The 23,747-nt window shown below is 43.6% G+C and overlaps 1 protein-coding gene across 2 annotated transcripts in view; it reads left to right on the forward strand.

Annotated features, from left to right (window-relative positions):
• SLC22A23 (solute carrier family 22 member 23) overlaps window positions 1–23,747 on the forward strand; it is a 153,601-nt gene that overhangs the window by 21,956 nt on the left and 107,898 nt on the right. For both annotated transcript variants that reach the window (XM_084850431.1, XM_084850432.1), the window contains exons 2-3: window positions 19,712–19,815; window positions 22,486–22,640. In XM_084850431.1, the coding sequence (XP_084706557.1) occupies window positions 19,712–19,815; window positions 22,486–22,640 (259 nt within the window). The remainder of the gene's footprint in view (window positions 1–19,711; window positions 19,816–22,485; window positions 22,641–23,747) is intronic.

The raw sequence follows: 23,747 nt of genomic DNA on the forward strand, positions 1-23,747 counted from the left end.
TTTCAGCACTTCGCCTTCATCTTGGCACCATTAAGAGGACAGAAGAAGAGACAACAGGGAGACAGGAAGGGAAGGGCAGAAGAAAAAGCAATTAATAAATGACAGAATCTCTCTCTCCTGTTTTCTACCTTCACCACATTGCTTCTCTTTCTCTCTCTCCCCTCACCCTGCCCCATCCACCATGCAGCAAAAAGTGCTGGGGCATTATTAAGGCAGCCCTGCCTGGACAATTATCCAGGGCTGGCATCAAGGGTAGGCATAGTTGGGCACCTTCCGAGGGCTTACACTCCAGCAGCCCAATGAGAAGAGTCCCATGAAGTGGCTCCTTGTCTTCACCCTTGCAACCTGCTTATTCAACTGCCTCTCACTCTGGCCCTGACAAAGGTGGTGGTGAGATGGTGAGGAGGAGCAGCAGTAGATGCCCTAGCCTACTTGCTCACTGGCTCTCTGCCAGTCAAACTTACAAGTGGTAGCAATGATGAGAAAGAGGATGAGGAGCAACAGCAACTGGTGACAATGGTGGTGAGAAGGTAGACTCACTGAGGGAGGGGCCAATTGAGGGTGCCTTGCCAAAGAGCCCTCCAAAACCTGGATCTCACACTGCATGTTCCTATTCATATCTATTCAGAAGAAAGTCCCTTTGAGTTCTACAGGGTTTCCTTTCAAGTAAGTGGTTATAGGATTTTAGCTTAAGTCTAGGAAAGGTGTCAAAAGTTCCCCCGTGTTTGTTACCTGGGATGGGAGGTGTCATGGGGTGCTGTTGCAGCGGTCTCTTCAGTCCTTTTCATGAATGTGGAACTCATGACACCTTCACCAATCTGTAGCCCTTGAAACCAGGTCATGAGGCACCTCATGTTGTCCAATCATATCCTGGAGGAACAGAGAAAGACTTTGTTGACAGTTCAGATCCTAGGTGGATAAGGCCAGGAGTTATGCAGTGATTTCAGAGTTTATTGTCTGCCTCCTGGATAAGACATAGACCTAGTGTGCACAACGTGGCAACCCACTGTGAGTTGCCACCCTTGTTTGTTTCAGGGTGGCTTGTTGTGATGTCCAAACCCAGTTCTCCTTTCTCAGCATGGTTTGTTAACCACACACAAGCCACCCTGAGAACCCATGGCTTGTTGTTGGGTAGTTCACAGTGGCTTGTCTTGACATGTGAACCCGGCACGATGGCTTGTGCATAGCTTGTCAGAAAGGGCTACACAGCTGCCTGGCAAGAGTGGCAGAACACTGGGTCACTCCTTGTAATCTCGCTAGTGCCACCTCCCACCACCCTTACCATCCACCCCTCCACCGATATACTGATAATAAATGCAACTTGAGAATGTCTTTTACTCATTCATAAACTTTTAATTTTTTAATTTTTGGTCCTTCGCAAGTGTGCAAATTTGCTTGCCCACTATTTACATTTATGAGTAGTACAGTTGTTAGTACAGTAGACCAGCATAATGATATCTCTTCTCTATTACATCTTGAAATGGCACTTCGCAATTTACAACTCTGCTTTGTCGCCTCCTTAGACAGTGACACTTTCCCCCCCACCTTTGGGGAGATTTGTGCAAATTTAACTCTATTTTATTTTAACAGTCTGGGAGATTTATGCAAATGTACAATAACTACTGTGCTTTAGCAAATTTGCACAAATCTCTCCAAAGGTGAAAAAAAAATCTTCAAAAAGCCCTCTACGTTGCTAATGAGCGTATTTGCACTCATTAGCACAATAGCGTAGTAGACTGCTGAGATGGTGCTCCAGAGGCCCGTGGGATACGTACTGAGACCAGGCGGGAAGAGGGAAACAAGCTACAGGCAAGGCACAGAGCACCTGATCATCTGTCAGGAGTAACGTGGGTTAGTGGTCAAACAGACAAACCCACTGTGGCTTATTTTCTGCATGGCTTATCGTGGCATGTGAATCAGCCCATAGTATTCTGACTACTGAAGTTGTAGCATATCTAGGTAATAGGGTGTTCAGCCCTTGAGGTGCAGAAAGGAGCACCAGTTTTCCAGGATCTAACACCCAACTTAAATACAACTGTGCACAGTGGTCACCCTGGGCTTATTGATTCAGGTGTATATGGGTGTTAGCATTTTGAGAAGCCCCTCAATATCAACCCTTATTTACTTAGTTGAAACATTTCTAGAGTGCCCTTCATCCTAATAGATTTCAGGGTGGCGTATAGTAATTAAGGCACAATATAATAAAAACAATATCTCATCCTTCACATAAAACTGAGAGGCAACGAAACCGCAACACTGTGACACAGGCAATAAAACCAATTTAAAATCCCTGGGCAAATAAAAATGTATTGACTTGGTGCCGGAAGATTGTAATGCCAGTACCAGTCCGACCTCCTTAGGAAGGGTGTTCCAAAGTCAGGGTGCCATCATGGAAAACGTCCTCTCTTTTGTACAGCCGTGGTGTACTTCATCAACTGATCATACTCAGAGAAGGACCTCCTCTGACAGTTTTCTACAGTTTCATACAGAGAACAAAGCCTTGCTTATAGTTGCATCATAGCCCGACTCATGATCACCCTTGGGCTGATTGATTCAGGTGTATATGGGTGTTACAGAGCATTCTGAGAAGCTTTAAATTTGAAATGTGAGATAAGAAGGCTTGGAGCAGCTTACTTCAAGAGTAAGAACTCCATGAGTTGGGAGAGCTTTTATGTTGTCATCCAGGGAAGGGTAAAACTTGGAGTAGAGGGATCTTCTGAATAAGTAGAGCCTGTAGTCCAGGGTTCCTCAACCTTCTTGGGTGGGTGGGCACATCTGGAATGTCGAGTGTGTGTCGTGGGCACTCTCACAAAATGGCTGCCATGAAGGGCTCTTGGCCATTCATAAAATGGCTGCCATGGGGGCCATGGCCAGTTACAAAACACATATTTCCCATAAGGCAAACCAGTAAGACTAAAAGAAAAGTAACTTGCCCGAAACTTAAATACAGGGCAAAGGTAGGGTCCGAGCTCCAAAACAGAAAGCCATTCTTTTAAACCCAAATAAAGATTGTGCTGGAGGGCAGCCCTTCACTTTGCAGCATGCCAGCCTCCCAGTTAATTTTTTGTTTAATTAAATAAAATCTTAAGAAATAATAAAATAAAAATCGTAAGGGGCAGGGAACCTTGTTGGTGCCAGGAGAGGTGTCTGTGGACTCATTGGTGCCCATGGGCACCACATTGGAAATCCCAGCTGTAGTCCTATGAGGAAATGTTGAGGGAGTTGGGTATGTTTAGCCTGCGGAAAATGGGTTGCTCTAGGGCTGTGATGGCGAACCTATGACACGCGTGTCAGCACTGACACGCATAGCCATTTTCGATGACACGTGGCCGCATGTGGTCGCATGCCGAGAAGTATGGGGCCGCATGCCGAGAAGTATGGGGCCGCATGCAGAGAAGTATGGGGCTGCATGCCGAGAAGGACGTTTCATCCTCGGCTACTGCACGGCCAGGTGCAGTAGCCGAGGATGAAACATTTGCTGTTGTGTAGTGTAGACACTCTGTGCTGGAGGTCTGTAGGCCAAAACAACAGAACTCCGGCACAGAGCGTCTAGTTCTGGGACTTCTGGTTAGGCCGTTAGGGGATCTTTGACCTCACTTCCGGCCGGCGGAGCAGGAAGCAGCGGAATGCCGCGGGGGACACATCTCTGGGGGCCCTGTGATCGCCATTACCAGCAACCACATAACCACAGCAACCATCATCCAATCTACTGTTCTGGGGTGTCGCGGATTTCTAATTGACCATCATTACTGAGATAAGTGAGGGGGAGGCTGGGAGAGGCGAGGGCCTGTGCCATGGGTGCCGTTTCCCGCCATTAGAAATAGCGGCAGCCATCTTAATTTATATAAGGAACGCCATTTTGCAGCATAGTGCAGACTCCATTTCACCACTATTACTGTTGTGCATCCTTATTAAGCCCTATTTCTGCTTATTAACCCTGCCCTTTCCTAAAAGACAGTTACATGTGCCATCTTGTGGTCAGTTAGGCTAGTTAACCCCTAATTGCCTGCAGGGCTAACAGGCTATCTATAATTCTATCTTCTGTCACTGCCCCCCTGATGGAGAACCCAAGAAATAAAAAACCAAGGTTAAGTAAAGGAAGTGGTAGTAGCAGTAGCCGACCCTTTCAAGAGACATGGACCGAGATGTATGGCATTATAGAAAAAAATGGCAGATCATTTTGCGTTCTATGTACTGAAACGGTAGTAAGCAGAACGTGGAATATAAATAGACATTTTGAAACTAATCATTCCCAGCTCTTGAAAAAAAGTGAGGATGAAAGGAAGGAATACATTTCCAGGCAGCTACACCTTTAGCAAACACTCTTTCCAACAGCACAAGAGACGACTCTACACATGGACATCACCAGATGGTCAATATCGAAATCAGATTGATTATGTCCTTTGCAGCCAAAGATGGAGAAGCTCTATACAGTCAGTCAAAACAAGACCTGGAGCTGACTGTGGCTCAGATCATGAGCTTCTTGTTGCAAAATTTCGGCTTAAATTGAAGAACATAGGGAAAACCACTAAACCATTCAGGTATGACCTAAATCATATCCCTAATGAATATACAGTGGAGGTGAGGAATAGATTTCAGGGATTAGACCTGATAGACAGAGTGCCTGAGGAACTATGGACGGAGGTCCGTAACATTGTTCAGGAGGCAGCAACGAAATCCATCCCAAAGAAAAAGAAATGCAAGAAAGCCAAGTGGCTGTCTGATGAGGCTTTACAAGTAGCTGAGGAAAGAAGGGAAGCGAAAAGCAAGGGAGAAAGGAGAAGATATATCCAACTGAATGCAGAGTTCCAGAGAATAGCAAGGAGAGACAAGAAGGCCTTCTTAAATGAACAATGCAAAGAAATCGAGGAAAACAACAGAATGGGAAAGACTAGAGATCTCTTCAAGAAAATCGGAGATCTCAAGGGAACGTTTTGTGCAAAGACGGGCATGATAAAGGACAAAGAAGGCAGGGACATAACAGAAGCAGATGAGATTAAGAAGAGGGGGAAAGAATACACAGAAGAACTATACAGGAAAGATCTGAATGTCCCTGATAGTCATGATAGTGCGGTCACTGAACTTGAGCCGGACATCCTCGAGAGTGAAGTCAAGTGGGCTTTAGGAAGCATTACTAACAACAAAGCTAGTGGAGATGACAGTATTCCAGTTGAGCTATTTAAAATCCTAAAAGATGATGCTGTTAAAGTGCTGCATTCAATATGCCAACAAATTTGGAACACTCAACAATGGCCGCAAGACTGGAAAAGGTCAGTTTACATTCCAATTCCAAAGAAGGGCAACGCCAAAGAGTGTTCAAACTACCGCACAATTGCGCTCATTTCGCATGCCAGCAAGGTGATGCTCAAAATCCTCCAAGCTAGGCTTCAGCAGTATGCGAACTGAGAACTACCGGAAGTACAAGCTGGGTTTCGAAGAGGCAGAGGAACTAGAGATGAAATCGCCAACATTCACTGGATCATGGAGAAAGCAAGAGAATTCCAGAAAAACGTCTATTTCTGCTTCATTGACCACGCTAAAGCCTTTGATTGTGTGGATCACAACAAACTGTGGCAAATTCTTAAAGTGATGGGAGTACCAGACCACCCTACCTGTCTCCTGAGAAACCTGTACGAGGGTCAAGAAGCAACAGTAAGAACCAGACATGGAACAACCGATTGGTTCAAAATTGGGAAAGGAGTACGACAAGGCTGCATATTGTCGCCCTGCTTATTTAACTTATATGCAGAGTACATCATGAGAAATGCCGGGTTGGATGAATCAGAGGTCGGAATTAAGATTGCTGGGAGAATTATCAATAACCTCTGATATGCAGACGATACCACCCTAATGGCAGAAAGCGAAGAGGATCTCAAGAGCCTCTTGTTGAGGGTGAAAGAGGAGAGTGCAAAAGCTGGTTTGAAACTCAACATTAAAAAAACGAAGATCATGGCATCTGGCCCTATCACTTCCTGGCATATAGAAGGGGAAGAAATGGAAGCAGTGACAGATTTTATTTTCTTGGGCTCCAAGATCACCGTAGACGGTGACTGTAGCCATGAAATTAAAAGACGCTTGCTCCTTGGGAGAAAAGCTATGGCAAACCTAGACAGCATAGTAAGAAGCAGAGACATCACCTTGCCGACAAAGGTCCGTCTAATCAAAGCTATGGTTTTCCCAGTAGTAATGTATGGCTGTGAGAGCTGGACTATAAGGAAGGCTGAGCGCCGAAGAATTTATGCTTTCGAACTGTGGTGCTGGAGAAGACTCTTACGAGTCCCCTGGACTGCAAGGAGGTCAAATCAGTCAATCCTAAAGGCAATCAACCCTGAGTGCTCATTGGAAGGACAGATACTGAAGCTGAAGCTCAAATATTTTGGCCACCTAATGCGAAGAGAAAACTCTCTGGAAAAGACCCTGATGCTGGGAAAGACTGAAGTCAAAAGGAGAAGGGGACGGCAGGGGATGAGATGGCTAGATAGCATCACGGATGCAATGAATATGAACTTGAGCACGCTCCGGGAGAGAGCGCAGGACAGGAAGGCCTGGCGTGCTATGGTCCATGGGGTCACGAAGAGTCGGACATGACTGAACGACTGAACAACAACAACAACAACACCTTTATAAGAGCCAATCTAATTCCATCCTTAAATTTATGAAAGGCTCTACAAATTTAACATCTGCAAGTTTGAGCATTGCTCACTCCATAGCTCAGCATGGAAAAGCACTCAGTGAGGGAGAATTTATTAAAGAAACTCTCCTAAGATGTGCACCAGTTCTATTTCACGATATGCAGAATAAAGATGCAATTATTAAGAGAATATCTGAGTTACCACTCAGTGGAAATATCATAAAAGACCGAATAATGAGACTGAACACAAACGTACAACATCAATTAAAGAGAGACACAAGTAATTGTAAATATTTTTCGATCTCTCTTGATGAAACTACTGATGTCACATCACATGCTCAGTTGGCCATTACTGGTCGATATTCTGATGGTCTCACAATGAGAGAAGAGTTGATAAAGTTAGTATCAGTGCCAACAAGTACATCAGGAAGCGAAATATGTAAGGTTGTTATACAAACATTCCGTGACCTAAGCATTGATATCTCTAAAGTTGTGTCATTGACGACAGATGGGGCACCAAACATGGTGGGGAAAAAAGTCGGATTTGTCAAATTGTTTACGGAAGCTATTGGACATCCGATAGTACCTTTTCATTGTATTATCCATCAGGAGGTTTTATGTGCCAAGGCAGGATTCACCGACTTAAACGACTTAATGTCAGTTGTTACAAAAATAGTTAATTTAATAGCTGCTCGCCCCCTTCACAAGCGAGAATTTTCTGCACTTTTACTGGAGGTTGATTCCACCTACAGTGGACTGCTGATGTACAATAATGTAAGATGGCTGAGCTGAGGCAAAGTTCTTGAGCGCTTTGTGGAGTGCTTTGAAGAAATTAAGGTATTTCTTGAGGATAAGGATCTGGGAAACTTTTCTCAGCTCAGTGATGATAAGTGGGTCAACACCCTGATATTTCTTACAGATCTCTCTGTTCATATTAACAAGGTTAAAGTTACAAGGTTTTGGCAAAAGTATTGACGTTATGTTTGGATACATAAAAGCTTTTGAAAGTAAACTTAACATTTTCAAGCGAGATGTAGAAACTAAAACTTATAAGTATTTTCCTCGAGTAACAAAGTATTTTGAGAAGGCCAGTGCAGCTGTACAAAATGAAATGGAACCCTTGCATATAAAGTACCAGCATGTTTTAGACTCGTTACTTGACCAGTTCAGTGATAGATTTAATCAATTTAGAAGCCTAGAACAGACCATAAAAATAATTAAGTATCCTGATGTAGTAGTCTACAGTAGTTTGGAATTAAATGGTTTCCAATGGATGCAAATTGATGATTTGGAGATGCAACTTGCAGAATTTCAAGACAGTGTTTGTTGACTTGAGGTCAAAGCTTGAGAATCTGGAAAGGTGCCGCTTGGAGAATCAAGAGAAGTGCCACTACCAACAGGAAATTTGGAGTGCCTGGAACCGATTACCAGACACTTTTAGCACCCTGAAAAATATAGCAATGGCTTTACTCACAATTTTTCCCTCTACGTACTTTTGTGAGACCTTATTCTCAGCATTAAATAATATCAAAACCAACAAAAGAAACAGATTGACAGATAAAGTTAGTAGCGCTTGCTTGGGCTTGAAGTGTACAAAATACCAACCTTCAATTGAAGGTTTAGCCAATGAAATTCAGCAACAAAAAAGTCACTAATAGGCAGGTTAGTTAAAGAATTCCCCCTCCCCCTCACTTATCTTAGTTCACGGCACCCCACACAAGTTAAATAATATCAAGACCAACAAAAGAAACTGACTGACAGATGAACAAAGAAGTCACTAAGCAGGTAAGTTAAATAATTAGTTTTTGGTTTATTAAATACAGTTATATATTACAATTATACATTTTTGTTATTTAAACTATAAATATCGCAAAATTATGGTTTTTTTCTCGAAGTGACACACCACCCGAGTTATGCTCGGTTTTTTGGCGAATTTTGACACACCGAGCTCAAAAGGTTGCCCATCACTGCTCCAGGGTTATCCAAAGGTTGTTTAACCCTCAACCCATGACACCTAGGTTTGCATGACACAACAAGCTGTGGTGCGCCCTTGCTGCAGCTTGCATATTCAGTTAATTAACCCATGGTGGCTTATTGTGATGTGCAAATTAGCACATTGATGATGGAGCAAATTTGTCTTCTGTTCCTTAAGAGAGTAGGACCCAAATCAGTGGGTTCTAATGAAAAGAAAAAGGATTTCAGCTAAACATTGGGATGAACATCCTGATGATATGAGCTGTTCGATAGTGGAACAGACTGCCACAGAAGGTGGTGACTCTCCTTCATTAGAGTTTTCTAAATGGAGAGAACTGGTTTGTACATAATGGTGGCATCAAGTGGCAAATAGTGGCTTAATAAACCCACATTGCCCATGTCCCTGCAAAGTTAACCCATGGTTTGTTGTTAGGTTAACTTTGGGTTGTTTAACTCACGAATAACCCAAAGTGTCCAGGTTCAGATATCACGCGAAAAACCTATGAATGGAACATTTGTAGGTTGTTTATGCAAACTGGAAGTGGCTTGCACACAGCACGCATCCCCACAAATTGTGGGTCAATCAATCATTCAATCAATCATGTGAACAGCCCCAGACTGGATGGCCACCTAACAGGCTGTAGTAATGGATTTCCTGCATCAGCAAAGGGGTTGGACTAAATGACCTTTGTTGTTGTTGTTGTTGTTTATTCATTCAGTCGCTTCCCACTCTTCGTGACTTCATGGACCAGCCCACGCCAGGGCTTCCTGTCAGCCATCGCCACCCCCAGCTCCCCCAAGGTCGAGTCTGTCACCTCCAGAATTTCATCCATCCACATTGCCCTTGGTCGGCCCCTCTTCCTTTTGTCTTCCACTTTCCCTAGCATCAGCGTTTTCTCCAGGGTATCCTGTCTTCTCATTATGTGGCTGAAGTACTTCAGTTTTGCCTTTAATATCATTCCCTCAAGTGAGCAGTCTGGCTTTATTTCCTGGAGTATGGACTGGTTTGATCTTCTTGCAGTCCAAGGCACTCTCAGAATTTTCCTCCAGCGCCACAGTTCAAAAGCATCTCTCTTCCTTTGCTCAGCCTTCCTTATGGTCCAGCTCTTGCAGCCATAGGTTACTATGGGGAATACCATTGCTTGAACTATGCGGACCTTTGTTGTCAGTGTGATGTCTCTGCTGTTCACTATTTTATCAAGATTTGTCATTGCTGTCCTCCCAAGAAGTAAACGTCTTCTGATTTCCTGGCTGCAGTCAGCGTCTGCAGTAATCTTTGCGCCTACAAAGACAAAGTCTGTCACTGCCTCCACGTTTTCTCTCTCTATTTGCCAGTGATCAATCAAGCTGGTTACCATAATCTTGGTTTTTTTGAGGTTGAACTGCAACCCAGCTTTCGCACTTTCTTCTTTCACCTTTATGTTCCTTCTAATTCTAGGATTCTAATTGGGGTGGATGAATCATAGCAGCAGCCTTTAGGAGCTGCTAAAGCTGTGCCCTCCAAAATGGACTCATGGGTTCAGAATGGAACCCGAGGGACTGATCTGTCTGGTAGTTAAGAACATAAGAAGAACCATGCTGGATCTGACCAAGGGTCCATCTAGTCCAGCATTCTGTTCACACAGTGGCCAGCCAGCTGTCCTTGGGAAACCCACAAGCAGGACATGAATGCAACAGTACCCACTTGCCTATGTTCCCCAGCAACTGGTGTACATAGGCATACTACCTCTGATACTGGAGGTAGCATATAGCCATCATGACTAGTTGATAGCCTTCTCCTCCAGGAATTTGTCTAATCCCCTTTTAAAGCCATCCAAATTGGTTGCCATCACTACATCCTGTGGTAGCAAATGCCATAGTTTAACTATGTACTGTGTGAAGAAGCCCTTCCTTTTATCTGTCCTGAATCTCCCACCAATCAGCTTCATGGGATGACCCCGGGTTCTAGTATTTTGAGAGAGGGAGAAAAATGTCTCACTGTTCACATTCTCCACACCATGCATAATTTTGTACACCTCTATCATGTCTCCCCTTATTCACCTTTTTTCCAAGCTAAACAGTCCCAGCTGGTTTAACCTTCCCTCATAGGAGAGATGCTCCAGCTTCTTGATCATTTTAGTTGCCCTTGTCTGCACTTTTTCCAACTCTACAATATCCTTTTTTAGGTGGTGTAACCAGAATTGTGAGTGCATCATAGATTTGTATAAGGGTAGTACAATATTGGCAGTTTTATTCACAATTCCTTTTCTAATTATGCTTATCGTGGAGTTTGCCTTTTTTACAGCAGCCGCACACTGGGCTGACATTTTCATTGAGCTGTCCGCCACAACCCCAATCTCTTTCTTGCTCAGTCACTGCTAGCTCAGAGTCCATCAAATTATACTTTTAAGTTGGGATTTTTTGCCCCAATGTGCATCACTTTACACTTGCATACTTTGAACTGCATTTGCCATTTATGCCAATTCTCCCAGGTGGGAGAGATCCTTTCGGAACTCCTCATGATCCCATTTTGTTTTAACCACCCTGAATAAATGGGGTGTCATCCACAAACTTGACCACCTCACTGCTCCCTCCTAATTCCAAATCATTTGCTAGTCTAGTTCCCTGACCACAAGTCCCACACTCAGGCCAGCATCACAGCCTTGAAGCATGAGCAAATCAGCTTACATGTAGTTAAGCTTTGTTTCAGTTGGGGATCGAGATGCAAAAACAACAAAAGATAACCATGGGAGTTTGGGGGAAATGGTTTGCCACTGAAACTAAGCTTTCAGCCTTTGCCGTGCTATGTAGATAGTGGTGCATGATTTGAACATAAGAAACATAAGATGGCATCTGGTCATGAATCTGTTCATTTACATACGACGAAGAAGAAGCTCTGTCACATAACTGTGTTTTTCAAAATATTCAGTGTAGTCGCCTACGGGGGAAATGAGCAACTGTGCTGAGTTGCTGTGGGAATGGCACCTGGCTCTTTAAAATGAAATAAATGTGATATTTCACACTCTTTTTGTTGGTGGAAGCTACACAGATTATGAAGACACCTACGAGTATTCATTAAGGGATTGCCTTCTAGTATGTGGGCTGGCAAGCTTGAGGATTTGATTTGTGTGAAAGCATTTAAAAGAATTGTGAGAAGTTAGATATTCTTTGTGTGTTTCCTCCTCCCTCCCCCCCACGCCATTCTTTCCTAGCATTTGATTCAGACATTTTGAATAGGCTACTGGGTGGCGGCTTTTAGCTGGAGGCAGCTCCCAAGAGTTCCAGAAAGATCAGAAATTTGGGCAAGAGCCACCAGTGCAGGAGGTAAGCCTTCAGAGCCACCCACGCCAAATACCAGCTGCACTAGTGAACTGAAGCCTAATCAGAGGGAGGTTCCACCCCTGCGACCAATAAGAACTTCTTGGGGGGGATTGTTTTCCTGGGGCAGCCGGTGCCGGTCCCTGGTTTTAGGTGGCTGTTGGGCAAGTTTCTCTCAGTGGGCTCCCTTCTTCCTTGCCCCTCTCACCTTGCCCATTCACTGTTGCCCTTTCTTCTGGGCCCAGTATGCACAACTGCAGCGACAGCACGAAGTGAGCAATGGATGCTGCACCTTCTCCTTGCTCCTGTCACTGGGTGCTCATTCAGAGAAAGCTGGTGAACAGGTAGTGACAGGGAGGAGGAGGGGGAACAGCAGTGCCAGGAGCCTCTAGTGCAGGGGTGGGCAACTTGTGGCCCTCCAGATGTTTTGGCCCACAACTCCCATCAGCATTAGCCAGCATAGCCAATGGTGAAGGATCATAGGAGTTGTAGGCTGAAACATCTAGAGAGGCCACAAGTGGCCCACCCCTAGGGATTGGCACTGGGCCTGCTGCTGGCACATGAGCCTTGGCAGTTGCCTGACAATGCTGATTCTGGGAACGGCCACTAAGTGGCTTGCTGCTGTGAACGGGGTTGATCCCAAAGAGGGTCTGTCCTTTTGGGTTGTCCAGTAGGAGCAGACAGTGTCATGGGTGGGAAATTGTGGTTACTGGAGGACCATGGACAGAAACCAACCCTGCCCTTGTGTGTGTGACCAGCCTACCGCTTGCGGAAACGGCGACGTAGCGCTTCCAGGGGCAAGCCCTGAAATGAGCGAAAATGCTCGTTTCTGGAAGGGCCAGGTCGGTGGAGCTCCATAAGGGCTCCATCGATCTGCCCCTTCCAGAAACGAGCACTTTCGCTCATTTTGGGGCTTGCTCCTGGAAGCGCTATATCGCCGTGTCCGCAAGCGGTGGGGGCTGGCTATGCGCACAAGTGTAGAGTTGGAATCTTCTCATACTATTAATTGTTAGTGATTATGGTATTCCCTGTGATGGCATTAAGTGGTATCCAGCCCTTTATGGTGGTGGGTTTACCTAGCAAGAGCGTGCATTCCCCTGTTAAGAGGGAAGGTTTTTAGCCTGGTTAGAATGGACTCTCTTTTCCTTCTTTGTTTGTTTTTCTGGTGGTTATTGAAGATTTGTGTGGCTTTAGCTATTAGATTAGATATAGTTGTGTAAACTGATGATAATTTCTTTTTATCTTTTCCAGGGTCTTAATTATTCTGAGGTTAGAGCGTTTATATTGTGAGCTTCTGAACACTACTAGCTTCCTCACAAGTACAGAGACCTCTGCGCACCTGTAATAGCTCCGGGGGCGGGGGGGGGGGAGCTGCCTTCACTTGCAGCTTACCTCCTGGCATTGACTTGCTTTTTCTGGTAGAGTGGAATTCAAGAGAGACTGAAAGAACTGGGCATGTTTAGCCTTGAGAAGAGAAGACTGAGGGGAGATATGATAGCGCTCTTCAAGTACTCAAAAGGTTGTCACAGGCTTTCTTCACATGGAGCTTTTATCCCGCGATTGAGATTGCTCCCTCACCGTGAACCTCCAGGGCATCTCCTGCACTAAATGCCCTTTGTTCCATTTTTAAATAGATCGCAGATAATAAGCTATCAAATTACCCTGTTCTGTTCCGCTTGAGTTCCCTCTGTGAAAAGAGGAAAAGCAGCAAGAAGAGGAGCGAGATCAATGAAAGATAATGGAAGACTCAGATTCAGGGAGAAGGGGGGGGGAAGGGGAGGGAGGAAAGGAAACAGGTGAAAAAGGGAGTTGTTGTGATCCTGCATTTAAAATGGAAGCAGAAGGCCCCATTTTAAATGCAGGATTTTAGGCTGGTGTAGAGATGCCCACAGAGAAGAAGGCCGGGATCTCTTCTCGATCATCCCAGAGTGCAGGACACAGAATAATGGGCTCAAGTTACAGGAAGCCAGACTCCGGCTGAACATCAGTAAAAACTTCCTGACTGTTAGAGCAATTACCTAGGGAGGTGGTGGGCTCTCCCTCACTGGAGGCATTTAAGATGCAACTGGACAGCCATCTGTCAGGGATGCTTCGACTTGGATTCCTGCATTGAGCAGGGGGTTGGACTCGATGGTCTTATAGGCCCCTTCGAACCATACTATTCTATGAATAAGGAAGCTGTTCTAGTTTCTCCTTCTCCTTTGCTTGATCTCTTTGTCCTCTGCTGTTCTTGTCTGCAATTCGGAAGGGGAAGAGCAAGAAAAGTAGCAGATGTCAGAAATAACTCTCAGAAAAAGCAAGGCACAACTGAAGTCAGGAAGTGGTTGCCTTTCTCTCCTTGCTTGGAAGAGGGTGTTAGCCACAGGCAGTGGTCAGAAGCAATATCTGCTACAAGCATCTGAGAGCTTCTTTACATGTGGAGTCTTGTTCAGAGTCTTACTGCGTGAATTGGATGTAAGATGCTTCATAATGCCATGCTGTAAAGCAGAAGCTTTAAGCAGCTGCCTAGCAACTTGGATCTAGCAGACTTTATCCAAACCACATGAACATCTTATACATTGTTTTGCATTGATCCACCAGTTCAGGTTCTGCAAGGCTTATTTTAATCAGCTCAGATCCTTGTCAAGCTACCTTACAAAGTTCTTTGCTTTGGTTGAGCCATCTCAGATCATGGACAGCTTATCTTAATCACTAATAGTGAAGATAAGAACACCTTTGAACAAATGCAAAGTCAGGGGATGAATGTCAAAAGTGGTAGAGAGGTAGGGAAATTTCAGAGTGGTAGGACTTTAAAACTGGATGACTCCTGCTCAGAAAGTGAGAGCTTTGCATGAGTTGCTGTCTTTAAAGGGATGGCCTCCCCAACTTTAAACATTTGCACTGCAGCAGTATATCCACCTTGGGTGCTGAAGTGATGTTGCGGCAATATTGATACAATGTCATGTTTGCAATGTTGTGCTGACTTAGCTATTCGCAGGTTTAGGATTGAGCTGTCAGTCATACAGGGAATGCCAATCTCTACATGAGTCTTTCTGTCCCTGAAGATTGGAGGGAAGGACTTTGCTTAAGGCCCCACCAGTTCATGACATCTCTAGGAAATGAAAACAGATGTTAGCTGTAGTGGCCCCGTTTTATAAAATCAGCTTTTTTTTATGATCTGCCTTGGCACAGTTCTTGCAGATATTCTAAAAAATTATGTACAGCATTTTTTGTTTGAGTCAGGTTTCATGGATTTGGGATTTGGACCCCTTCTTTATATAATTTCAAAAGTATATAATATCTAGTTATTCACTTATACTTACATAGTTTCTTCATTAATTGCTGCATAGAATCTGGATAAAATTAAGTAAAAATTAAAAAAAGAAGTAAAAATGCATAAATAAAAATCTTGCAGTTTTTCTACTGAAGATGAATGACTCTTTCTGTTCCTTAGGTGCAAGTTCTCGTTGGCTTGACTGAGGTCAGACACAGATGTGACATTTGTTGCTTAAATGTTAAATGCAATTAATGTGGAAAGTTTTAAAACATGCAAAGATTAGCTGCAGGGGGCTGAGCAGCAGCAGGACTGCAGAGAATGGAAAGGGAGGGTGTAACACCTCCCCCACTTCTGATGAAAATTGCCTCCCAACAGCTGCTATTTGCGCCATTTGAGGCTTTGCTCCCAATGCAAATCAAAGCTTTGGAGAGTTGGTATTCATCAGGACCATGGAAAGGGGGGAAGAGTTAAACTCTCCTTCTCCACCTCTTGTATTCCTGTTGCTGCTTGGTATCCCCCCCACCTCTATTTTATATTTTTGTAAATGTGCATGTTAATTTCATTCATGTAATTAATTATCATGTCTGGTTTCTCCATGAGATATGCAAGTGGCTGTTGATCTCATAAACTAAGAATGGGATTGTGTAAAATACAAGAGGGCTGGATTAGGACCCCAGACAGGCTGGTTTTGGCCCCTGTGCCTGAGATTCTGCACCCCTGGTGTATATATTGGGGTTATAGTTGTTCAGCTGAAGGCAGAACATCTTTTCCTCTTCCTTTTTGTTGCACCCCTCTTGCATAACAGCGATGGACTGCCTTGAAAAGGTGAGAAATAGCAGGTGACTATTCAAACTGATTTACATTGCTTGGATCAGGGCCAAGCCACTTTGCCACCTGACACAACGGTGCCACTGCCATCTTGACTCTAGCACACCCTGCCGCATTGTCAGCAGCTACTTATTGCAGGTGCCACGCTGCTGCAGAGGAAGCCACTCCAAGTCTTGCGAGACTTTGCCAAGCCAGCGGCTAAGTCTTGTGAGAAATCTCACAAGACTTGGCCAGGTGAGACTTGGGGGAGGCCTATATAAGGCCTCTGCCCATATGCCCCAGCCTCCCTCTATGGGCAGCTTCTGCCCAACTTTCAGGTGCTGGACATCACTGGTAATGAAGGGCCTGGTTGGCCAGTTGCCACCGTTTGCGTTCTCTTTTGATTTAAAGTGCAGTTGCTACTGCACATCATACAAAGAAGAAAGCCACCCACCAGCTATGCTCTATTGTCTGGCAGGTTGCCAGCCTGGCTGTGGAGTGTCCAGCCAGTGGCACAGCAGAATGCTGGCCTGACTGTGGACTGCCCGGCCCACAGCAGGGTTCCCCAGGTGCAGCAGGTTCTGGCCTGGTCCTGGAGCAATTGCACAGTGGCAGGGCTCCAGCAATGCAGCAGTTTGCCAGCCTGGCCCTGGAGTACCTGGCCTGGCAGCTGCCGGTGGCGGCGGCCGCAGCAGCTGGCAGGGAAGGCATGCCTGTTCCTGCAAGGTGATTGCATAGTGGTGGGGGCTTGGACAGGTGGCAGCAGAGTGTGTGTGTATATGCTCACTTGACCACCGCTCCCATTTTGCCTCCTGTGTCACGAGGTTCTGTGTACTTCACGGTAGGGCCATCCTTTTCTGGTTTCAGAAACTCACAGCTTGAGACTTGGTCCTGTAGACACACTTTTTGCTGCCTAGTAACTGGATAACATAGCAGTCGTATCTGTGTATTTGCAATGCAGAAAATTGTACTAATACAATACAGTGTGATACATCAGCAAACCGGCAAAAGCTGAAGTTTCAATTTCCTTTGGGTTTGTCTCAGTATATAGGAAGAGTAGGGTGTCTCTTCTTCCTGTACCTTGGCAGTATGTACAGAGATCAGAATCTTGTGTCATTTACAAATGTCCTTATGCAGAAAATTGTGGCCAGGCTGTGTTTGCATGAAAAGAGCTTTTGTGTATCTGGGGGAATCCTGCTGGTGTGGTTTAGCCATTGTGCCTTGTGATGCAGCAGCTATGGGCTCCACATGCCCTCCAGCTAGCATCCATGACTGGAAATATTATCCCAACTGTGTGAGGGCAGCAGGAGAACAGACACTCTGGTGCCATGTTCTGTACCCCCTTCAGCTCATTCCCTCTCTCCCAGAAATTCTCAAAACAGCTTGTTGAGCAGGTTTGGATAATGGGGCAGAGTTTCACTCGCAGTTTCTTATTATGATAGATCTGTTGTGAATCTTTCTTTGATAGTGTGTTGCTTTGATGAAGATGCTCTATAGCAGGATCTCAGACACCCTCTACACAAATGCATATGCATGCAGATACAAAACATGTCTTAAAATGAATATTTTTTTACAAGCATTTAGCCCAAGATATTCAGTCTTCATTTACAACCCAGCATGCATCGCTACTGCACAAACTTCCTTCACTTCTGTGAATTTTGCATGCGGTTTCTTCTCATTTTGACTGGAAATGAATGGAGATTATGTGGGAGTAGTGCCTAATGAGTTGTACCTGATACCTCTCACCACCACCCTATGAAAGAATTTGAATATCTTTACAGGCAATCAAACTCAGTTACTGTATTTACTCTGCTGCTTACCCTAAAAGCAATAGGTTTTTCCTCAATTGGTTTGAAATGGGACTTGGATTTGTTAATCATACTTGGTTATCATCCAGCCCTTTTATTATAAGTGAAATGTGTGTTTTTTCAGTCCAAGTTGCCCATTCTGGAACAGCTTCCAATACTAATAAATATTGATATAAATAATATGCTTGGATTCGGGGTAGTTAAGCTGATTTATGGTGAATTATTCATCTGGGTTAAACATTTAGTCAAAGAAATATCCTCAAAAAGCCTTTTATACTGTGATAATATAATGTAGCCTTCCCTAACCTGCTGCTGTCCAGATGTGTTGGACTAAAGCTCTCAGCATCCTCCAGCCAGCCAGCACATCTGGAGGGCCCCCAGTTGGGGAAGGCTGCTGTAACGTTTATTTGATTAACTAGAAGGAAGATAAATGAGCTTTAAAAGCTCTTAATTAGTTAACAGCCCAGCTGAAATGTTAGTGCAGAAGTCATCTTGTTAACTACAAGACAAATAGTCACCGTAGATGACTAGCACAGATGGCATTTTATTGGGTCAGCTTATGATACTGAGCAAGCTTCCCAGAACTCTAAAGACTTAAAGGAAGCCTAACTTCTCCAAATGGATAATTACAGACGATCTGGCCAGGCCTCTGCACATGTTTGCTTGGGAGGATGATGCAGTAGTAAAACAGACATACACTATTCATTCTTACACTATTCATTCTTACATGTACCTGGGTATCTATCTACACTTAAGAATAATAAATCCACTGGGAAACTGGCTTCAAGTCATGCCCTTTAATATAAAAAGCAACTAGAATTATTATATGAAAAAAAAGCTAGAAGAGTCTTGGGCGATTCTAGGAAAAAAGGGACTAGTATGATGGACATAGGATAGACATATGTCTAAAACAGGGGTATCGACCTCAGGCCCATGGGCCAAATCTGGGTCATTTGGGGTCCCAGTCAGGTCCTCTGGGATTTCCTAGATGGCCATGCCTTGTTCCCCAGGCCATACCCCCTTTCTCTCAACTGCCAATCATTTGGAGGCTTCCTGGCTTTTGCATGTCCCCCTCCCCTTCCCCCAGCTGTAAATGGCTGAAATGTTGCTCCTTAGTTTCTGGCAGTAAGAGCTTTAAGCTAAAATGTGCTGTTGTGGGGGGGATTTTGTTCCTACCCTGTTTGCCTGTGGCTAACCCCCAAAACTGGAATGCAGCCACTGAGAGCTTTTCCCAAAATTGAATTTGGACCTTTAATTGAGTTCGATGCCCTGGTCTAAAAATTATAGATGTATCTATAAAAATGTTTTGTAAACCCATAACAGTGGAGAGAAGGGGCACAGAGAATGTTTCCTCCTCTCCTGCTACTAGAACTGGGCAAGCAGTAAAGCTGATCAGTATCAGTCAGAACAGGCGGAAGGAGATACTTAGTCATGCAAAGCACAGTTTGCTCCTGGAATGTCATGCCACAAGATGCGAGGATGACCACTAGCGCGGATTGATTTTTGTTTTGTTTTGCTTTGCTTTGTTTTAGAAAGGTTAGAGACAAATACATTATCAGGCAAAATAGCCACAGTAGCCAAATGGAGCCTCCATTTTCAGAGGTAATATACCTCTAAAATGCTAGATGCCGAGAACTAGAAAGAGTGGATGCCATCACAATCGTACCATGCTTGTGAGCTTTCAGAGGCATTTGGCTGGCCACTGTTGGGAACAGAATGCTGGGATAGATGAATGATGGTATTGTCTAGTAAGGTGATTCTTATATTAAAAGAAATACATAAAAATGGATGAGTTTGGGGTAAGATCCTTCAACATACCATTTGGTATCCATTACTAGTCAGTGCAATGAAGCTGCTAAGGGATCCAGCCATGGCTCTATGTAGTTCAGTTTGATGTGTTTCAGAATAATGCTGTGCCTTTCTCTTCTTTTTTTTTAGTGGGATCTTGTCTGTGATTCTGCCTGGAAAGTCCACATTGCAAAATTCTCTCTGCTTGTAGGATTAATCTTTGGCTACCTAGTAACAGGATGTATAGCTGACTGGTAAGTGAGGATTCACACATAGATTAAAGGTGTAAAAAATAATCTGTCTGCCTAAAACCATTATGAAATTATTCTTCGCAAGTGACACAATGTACAATTTCTCCTCCTTCAGTGCTGTTACCTCTTCCATAGCATACCACTTCAATACGTGTCCTAAAAGCAAAAATATTTCACAGTTGACTTGATGTTGATTGATGTTGTTGTTATGCAAAATGAAGTAATTTTAAATTTTTAAAGAAAGTGTTTGAGCAACAACACGGATGGTTTAAGCTGATATATTTACTCTACAGCTGGCTGTCAGCCCAATTTTATTAAACTGTAGTAGCTTTGCAAAGGAGGCAGGGATGGCTGCCCAGCTCTCTCCCAGTACATAACAACATTTAAAAAGGGAAATATTAGAATGGGGCAAGGAAGATAAAAGTATCACTTAACTATAAATGTGAATGCCTGGAGAAAATGTGGGAAAATGGGGCAAAAAACAGAAAAAATCAGAAAAAAATCATTCCCATCCAAATTTCCCAAAAATTCCTAAAAAAAGAAAAGAAAGAAAATTTTCCCCAAATTTTCCAAAAATTACTGGGTGAAAAAAGGGGGAATTTCCCCATTTTTTCTGCCTCACCCCCTATTTTTCTCTCCTCCTTCCCACCCAGTCTTCACATCTCTCCTACATACCTGAAATATCCTTCCCTGTGATAGAAGTTTAATACCATTATAGGCGCATAAAGATTTCGTCATATACAAATCTGAATAACAGGCAGGAAAGATTGCCGTTTTCTTTAATAAGTTGGGGGGTGGGCTTTCATTGTGTTTTTGAAATTCTTGTATTTTCCAAAAACATACACCTTCATTCTTGCATCCCAATTCAACTTCAGGTGTGCTTTTGAAAAATATTTTTACATGGCTAGTTGTGTGGGAATGCAGATGGGGATCTGCATTTTTATATGTATGCCATTGAAAGCAATGCAGTTCAGTTAGCATCCATGCTTCGATATGCATCCTGATGTACGCTACGTTTATGCCTGTAGCTTCCAATGTATGCACATGGATTTTCTTAGCTGTTTTATAATCTGTAACAAGAAGAGCTACCAACCTCTGGCACTTTCAAATGGCCTGAATTTCATTTTTTTAAAAATCTCCAAAGTATGAATTTTGGAGTCCTGTGAGTGAATTTCATATTTTTTCACATAATTTGGTGATGCTGCTGTAAAACCTTCTCAGCGGGTCTGCTTCTGTGGAGAACAAAGGCAGGGGTTGTTGGGATGCACAATGCTAATCTTTGCCACAGTCAAAAAATCTCCTGTATTGGATGCCAATGATTTCCCTGATTTTCAAGGCTAAAAAATAGTTATATTGCAAACGGTAACTTTCCTAATGATGATTTTGCTTACATTTAAATAGAATGAATGAAGAGAAGTGAAATTGTTGTTAGATGATTAGGAGCAGCTTACTGTTGCTAGGTAACCATCAGAGACTGGGACTATGGTTTATTAAACATGTTAGGTACTTGAGACTAGATTAGATGTTAGGACTTTGATCTTATCTGGATAATGGCTGCACAGCTATCATAGATGCCATCTTCACTTGCATCTGCTTCACCAGCTGGAACTGGGCTCTTTTGCAGAGCAGGCGCTCTTTAAGGACCAAATATAATTTCTTAAAAATAAAAAACAAATCTGGAGGGACTTCTAGTATTTCTGTTGTTGTTATTTTCTTTTTAGCCTTGTCTTTTTGTTTGTGGTCGGAGAACTGGGGTGGGTAAGAGGTGAATGGAACCAGAACAAAGCATAATTTGTGAGAGAGGTTTATTCTGGGATGTATTAAAAAGAATGACACTAAGGTATTCCTTTAGCCATTTGAAAGGTAGCCATGCAAATCAGTGGCCATCCAGAGTCATTTTCAGTATATCCAGTGTATCTGGGGAGAAAGTGGGTAATAGGGATCCCCCACAAATATTAAGTGAATGAAAAATGATTTTTAAAAGTTTTTCCTCAAAGAAGATATTGACCCTGAAATTGATGAAAGTTATGAATCCTGAGTCTACAGAATAAGGCCGGTAAAAATAGAATAATGTAAGAAATCTAGAGAACTATTTTAAGTGCACCAAAAGCTTTTGTACATCCAATATGTCTTTCTCCTCTCCCCCCACCCTGAAAGCAGATCCCCAATGCCTTATGAAAAGTAGTATATACATATTATTAATGAATAAGAAATAAAATTATAAAGCCCTATTTATCTTAGGACCAAGGTTTCTGAAGGACGAGCTTCTCCCATATGACCCCAAGTACTTATTAATATTGTCATTGGAGGCCCTTGTCCAGGTGCCTCCAGCACCTGAGATGAGGTTGGTGGCAACTGGAGATAGGGCCTTCTCGGTTGTGGCTCCCTGGTTGTTACGCCCTCAACTGGTGTAACTCTCCTAATCTTTAGTCACTGTGTAAAAACAACATTGTTCTCACAAGCTATTAAATTTCTTACAATATGGAGCAGGTCCTGAGCGCAGATCTCCTGTGTGATACTGTTCCCTAAGTGTTTCTGCAGAGAGGGTAAGCATCAGAATTGTTTGAAAGGTGTCTGGGAATGTTGCGTCCAGAGCAGAAGTCTCATTTGCAAAATATCATTTTGAGTATGCGATAAATCGCAGTTGGCTTTGTTCCTCTTTTCTTTCTGTAGGGTTGGTCGTCGGCCAGTGCTGCTCCTCTCTGTGTTATTCATTTTGATATTTGGACTGACGGTGGCTCTCTCGGTGAATGTGACAATGTTCAGCACTCTCAGGTTTTTTGAAGGGTTTTGCCTGGCTGGAATAATCCTTTCACTGTACGCACTGCGTGAGTATTGCCTTCATAATACATCCTAGGTACTTTGTTAAAAAGCTTATGCTCTGCAATATGCTACCATTTCTTGTAGACTATATTTCAATATGACTATAAAAAAAGACAAGAAAAAAACAGTTGCTAATTCTGTATCTGTTTTGTTGCTCAATCGTTTCTTGTCACGTCATTGAAAAACTAGTTAAACTTGCCTATGCAGCTGTTGCATTGTCGCAGTCTCAGAGAGAAACAGGAGTGATTTAGTTGTTTCTTCTTAAAATCTGTCCACCTCTATAAGAGCATAAGAAGTGTCCTACTGGATCAGACTAAGAGTCCACCTTGTTTGCAAGCAGAGTAGCACTCCAGGAAGCCTTCCGAGGTGCGATCCTGCTTGGAAACAAGGTACACACTTCCCATATGCCTTCTTACCTGAACAAGCACAGTGGTTTTTGTCAGCAGTGGCAGCAAATTTGATGAGGTGAGGCGTGGCCCCCTGACCACCAGAAGCTGCCTACCCCTGGTGATTTTTACTTCAGTGAGAGGGTTAATAAGTCATTCATTTCCTCTGTGCAATATTTTTTTCATGCAGCTGCGTCATTCTCAGGGCATGAAACCATGTGGGGAATATAATGGCAGAAATGGTCAACAGCAGTTTCTATGATCTCAGTGGCAGCAAGAAGGAGTTCCTCAAGATGGGGGAGGCCTGTCACGCTGCTACAGTTTAGCTCCCTATGCCACTTCAACTAAATATTCACCGATTTCCAGGTAGAGGCCAGGGCCCAAACACACAACACTGTGTTGTGACACCGCAGTGGTGCAGGCAACTTCCTAAAATTGGAATTTCTATGTTCTTTGGAACTGTCCTCCTTGCTTGAATTCAAGTCTACCGTGTCTGTGTTTTTATTTGTACACTGCGATTGCATATACCTTCTACCATTCTACTTTAATCCAGATTGGAAACAGCAGGGAAAGGAAACAATAATTTTTCTCTGCCGTACGCCCATCCCTCACAAACCTACCCCATTTGACTCATAGTACTTGGCTAGATGCCCACTTCTTGCAGTTACACCTGAAAATGCAGCACAGGATGTATTGTATAACCTAAGAGGTCATAGCAGTAGCATG

This window comes from Heloderma suspectum, chromosome 4 (genome assembly GCF_057233095.1).
Source record: "Heloderma suspectum isolate Gila_16-S chromosome 4, 16-S_ref, whole genome shotgun sequence".
NCBI classification, from domain to species: domain Eukaryota; kingdom Metazoa; phylum Chordata; class Lepidosauria; order Squamata; family Helodermatidae; genus Heloderma; species Heloderma suspectum.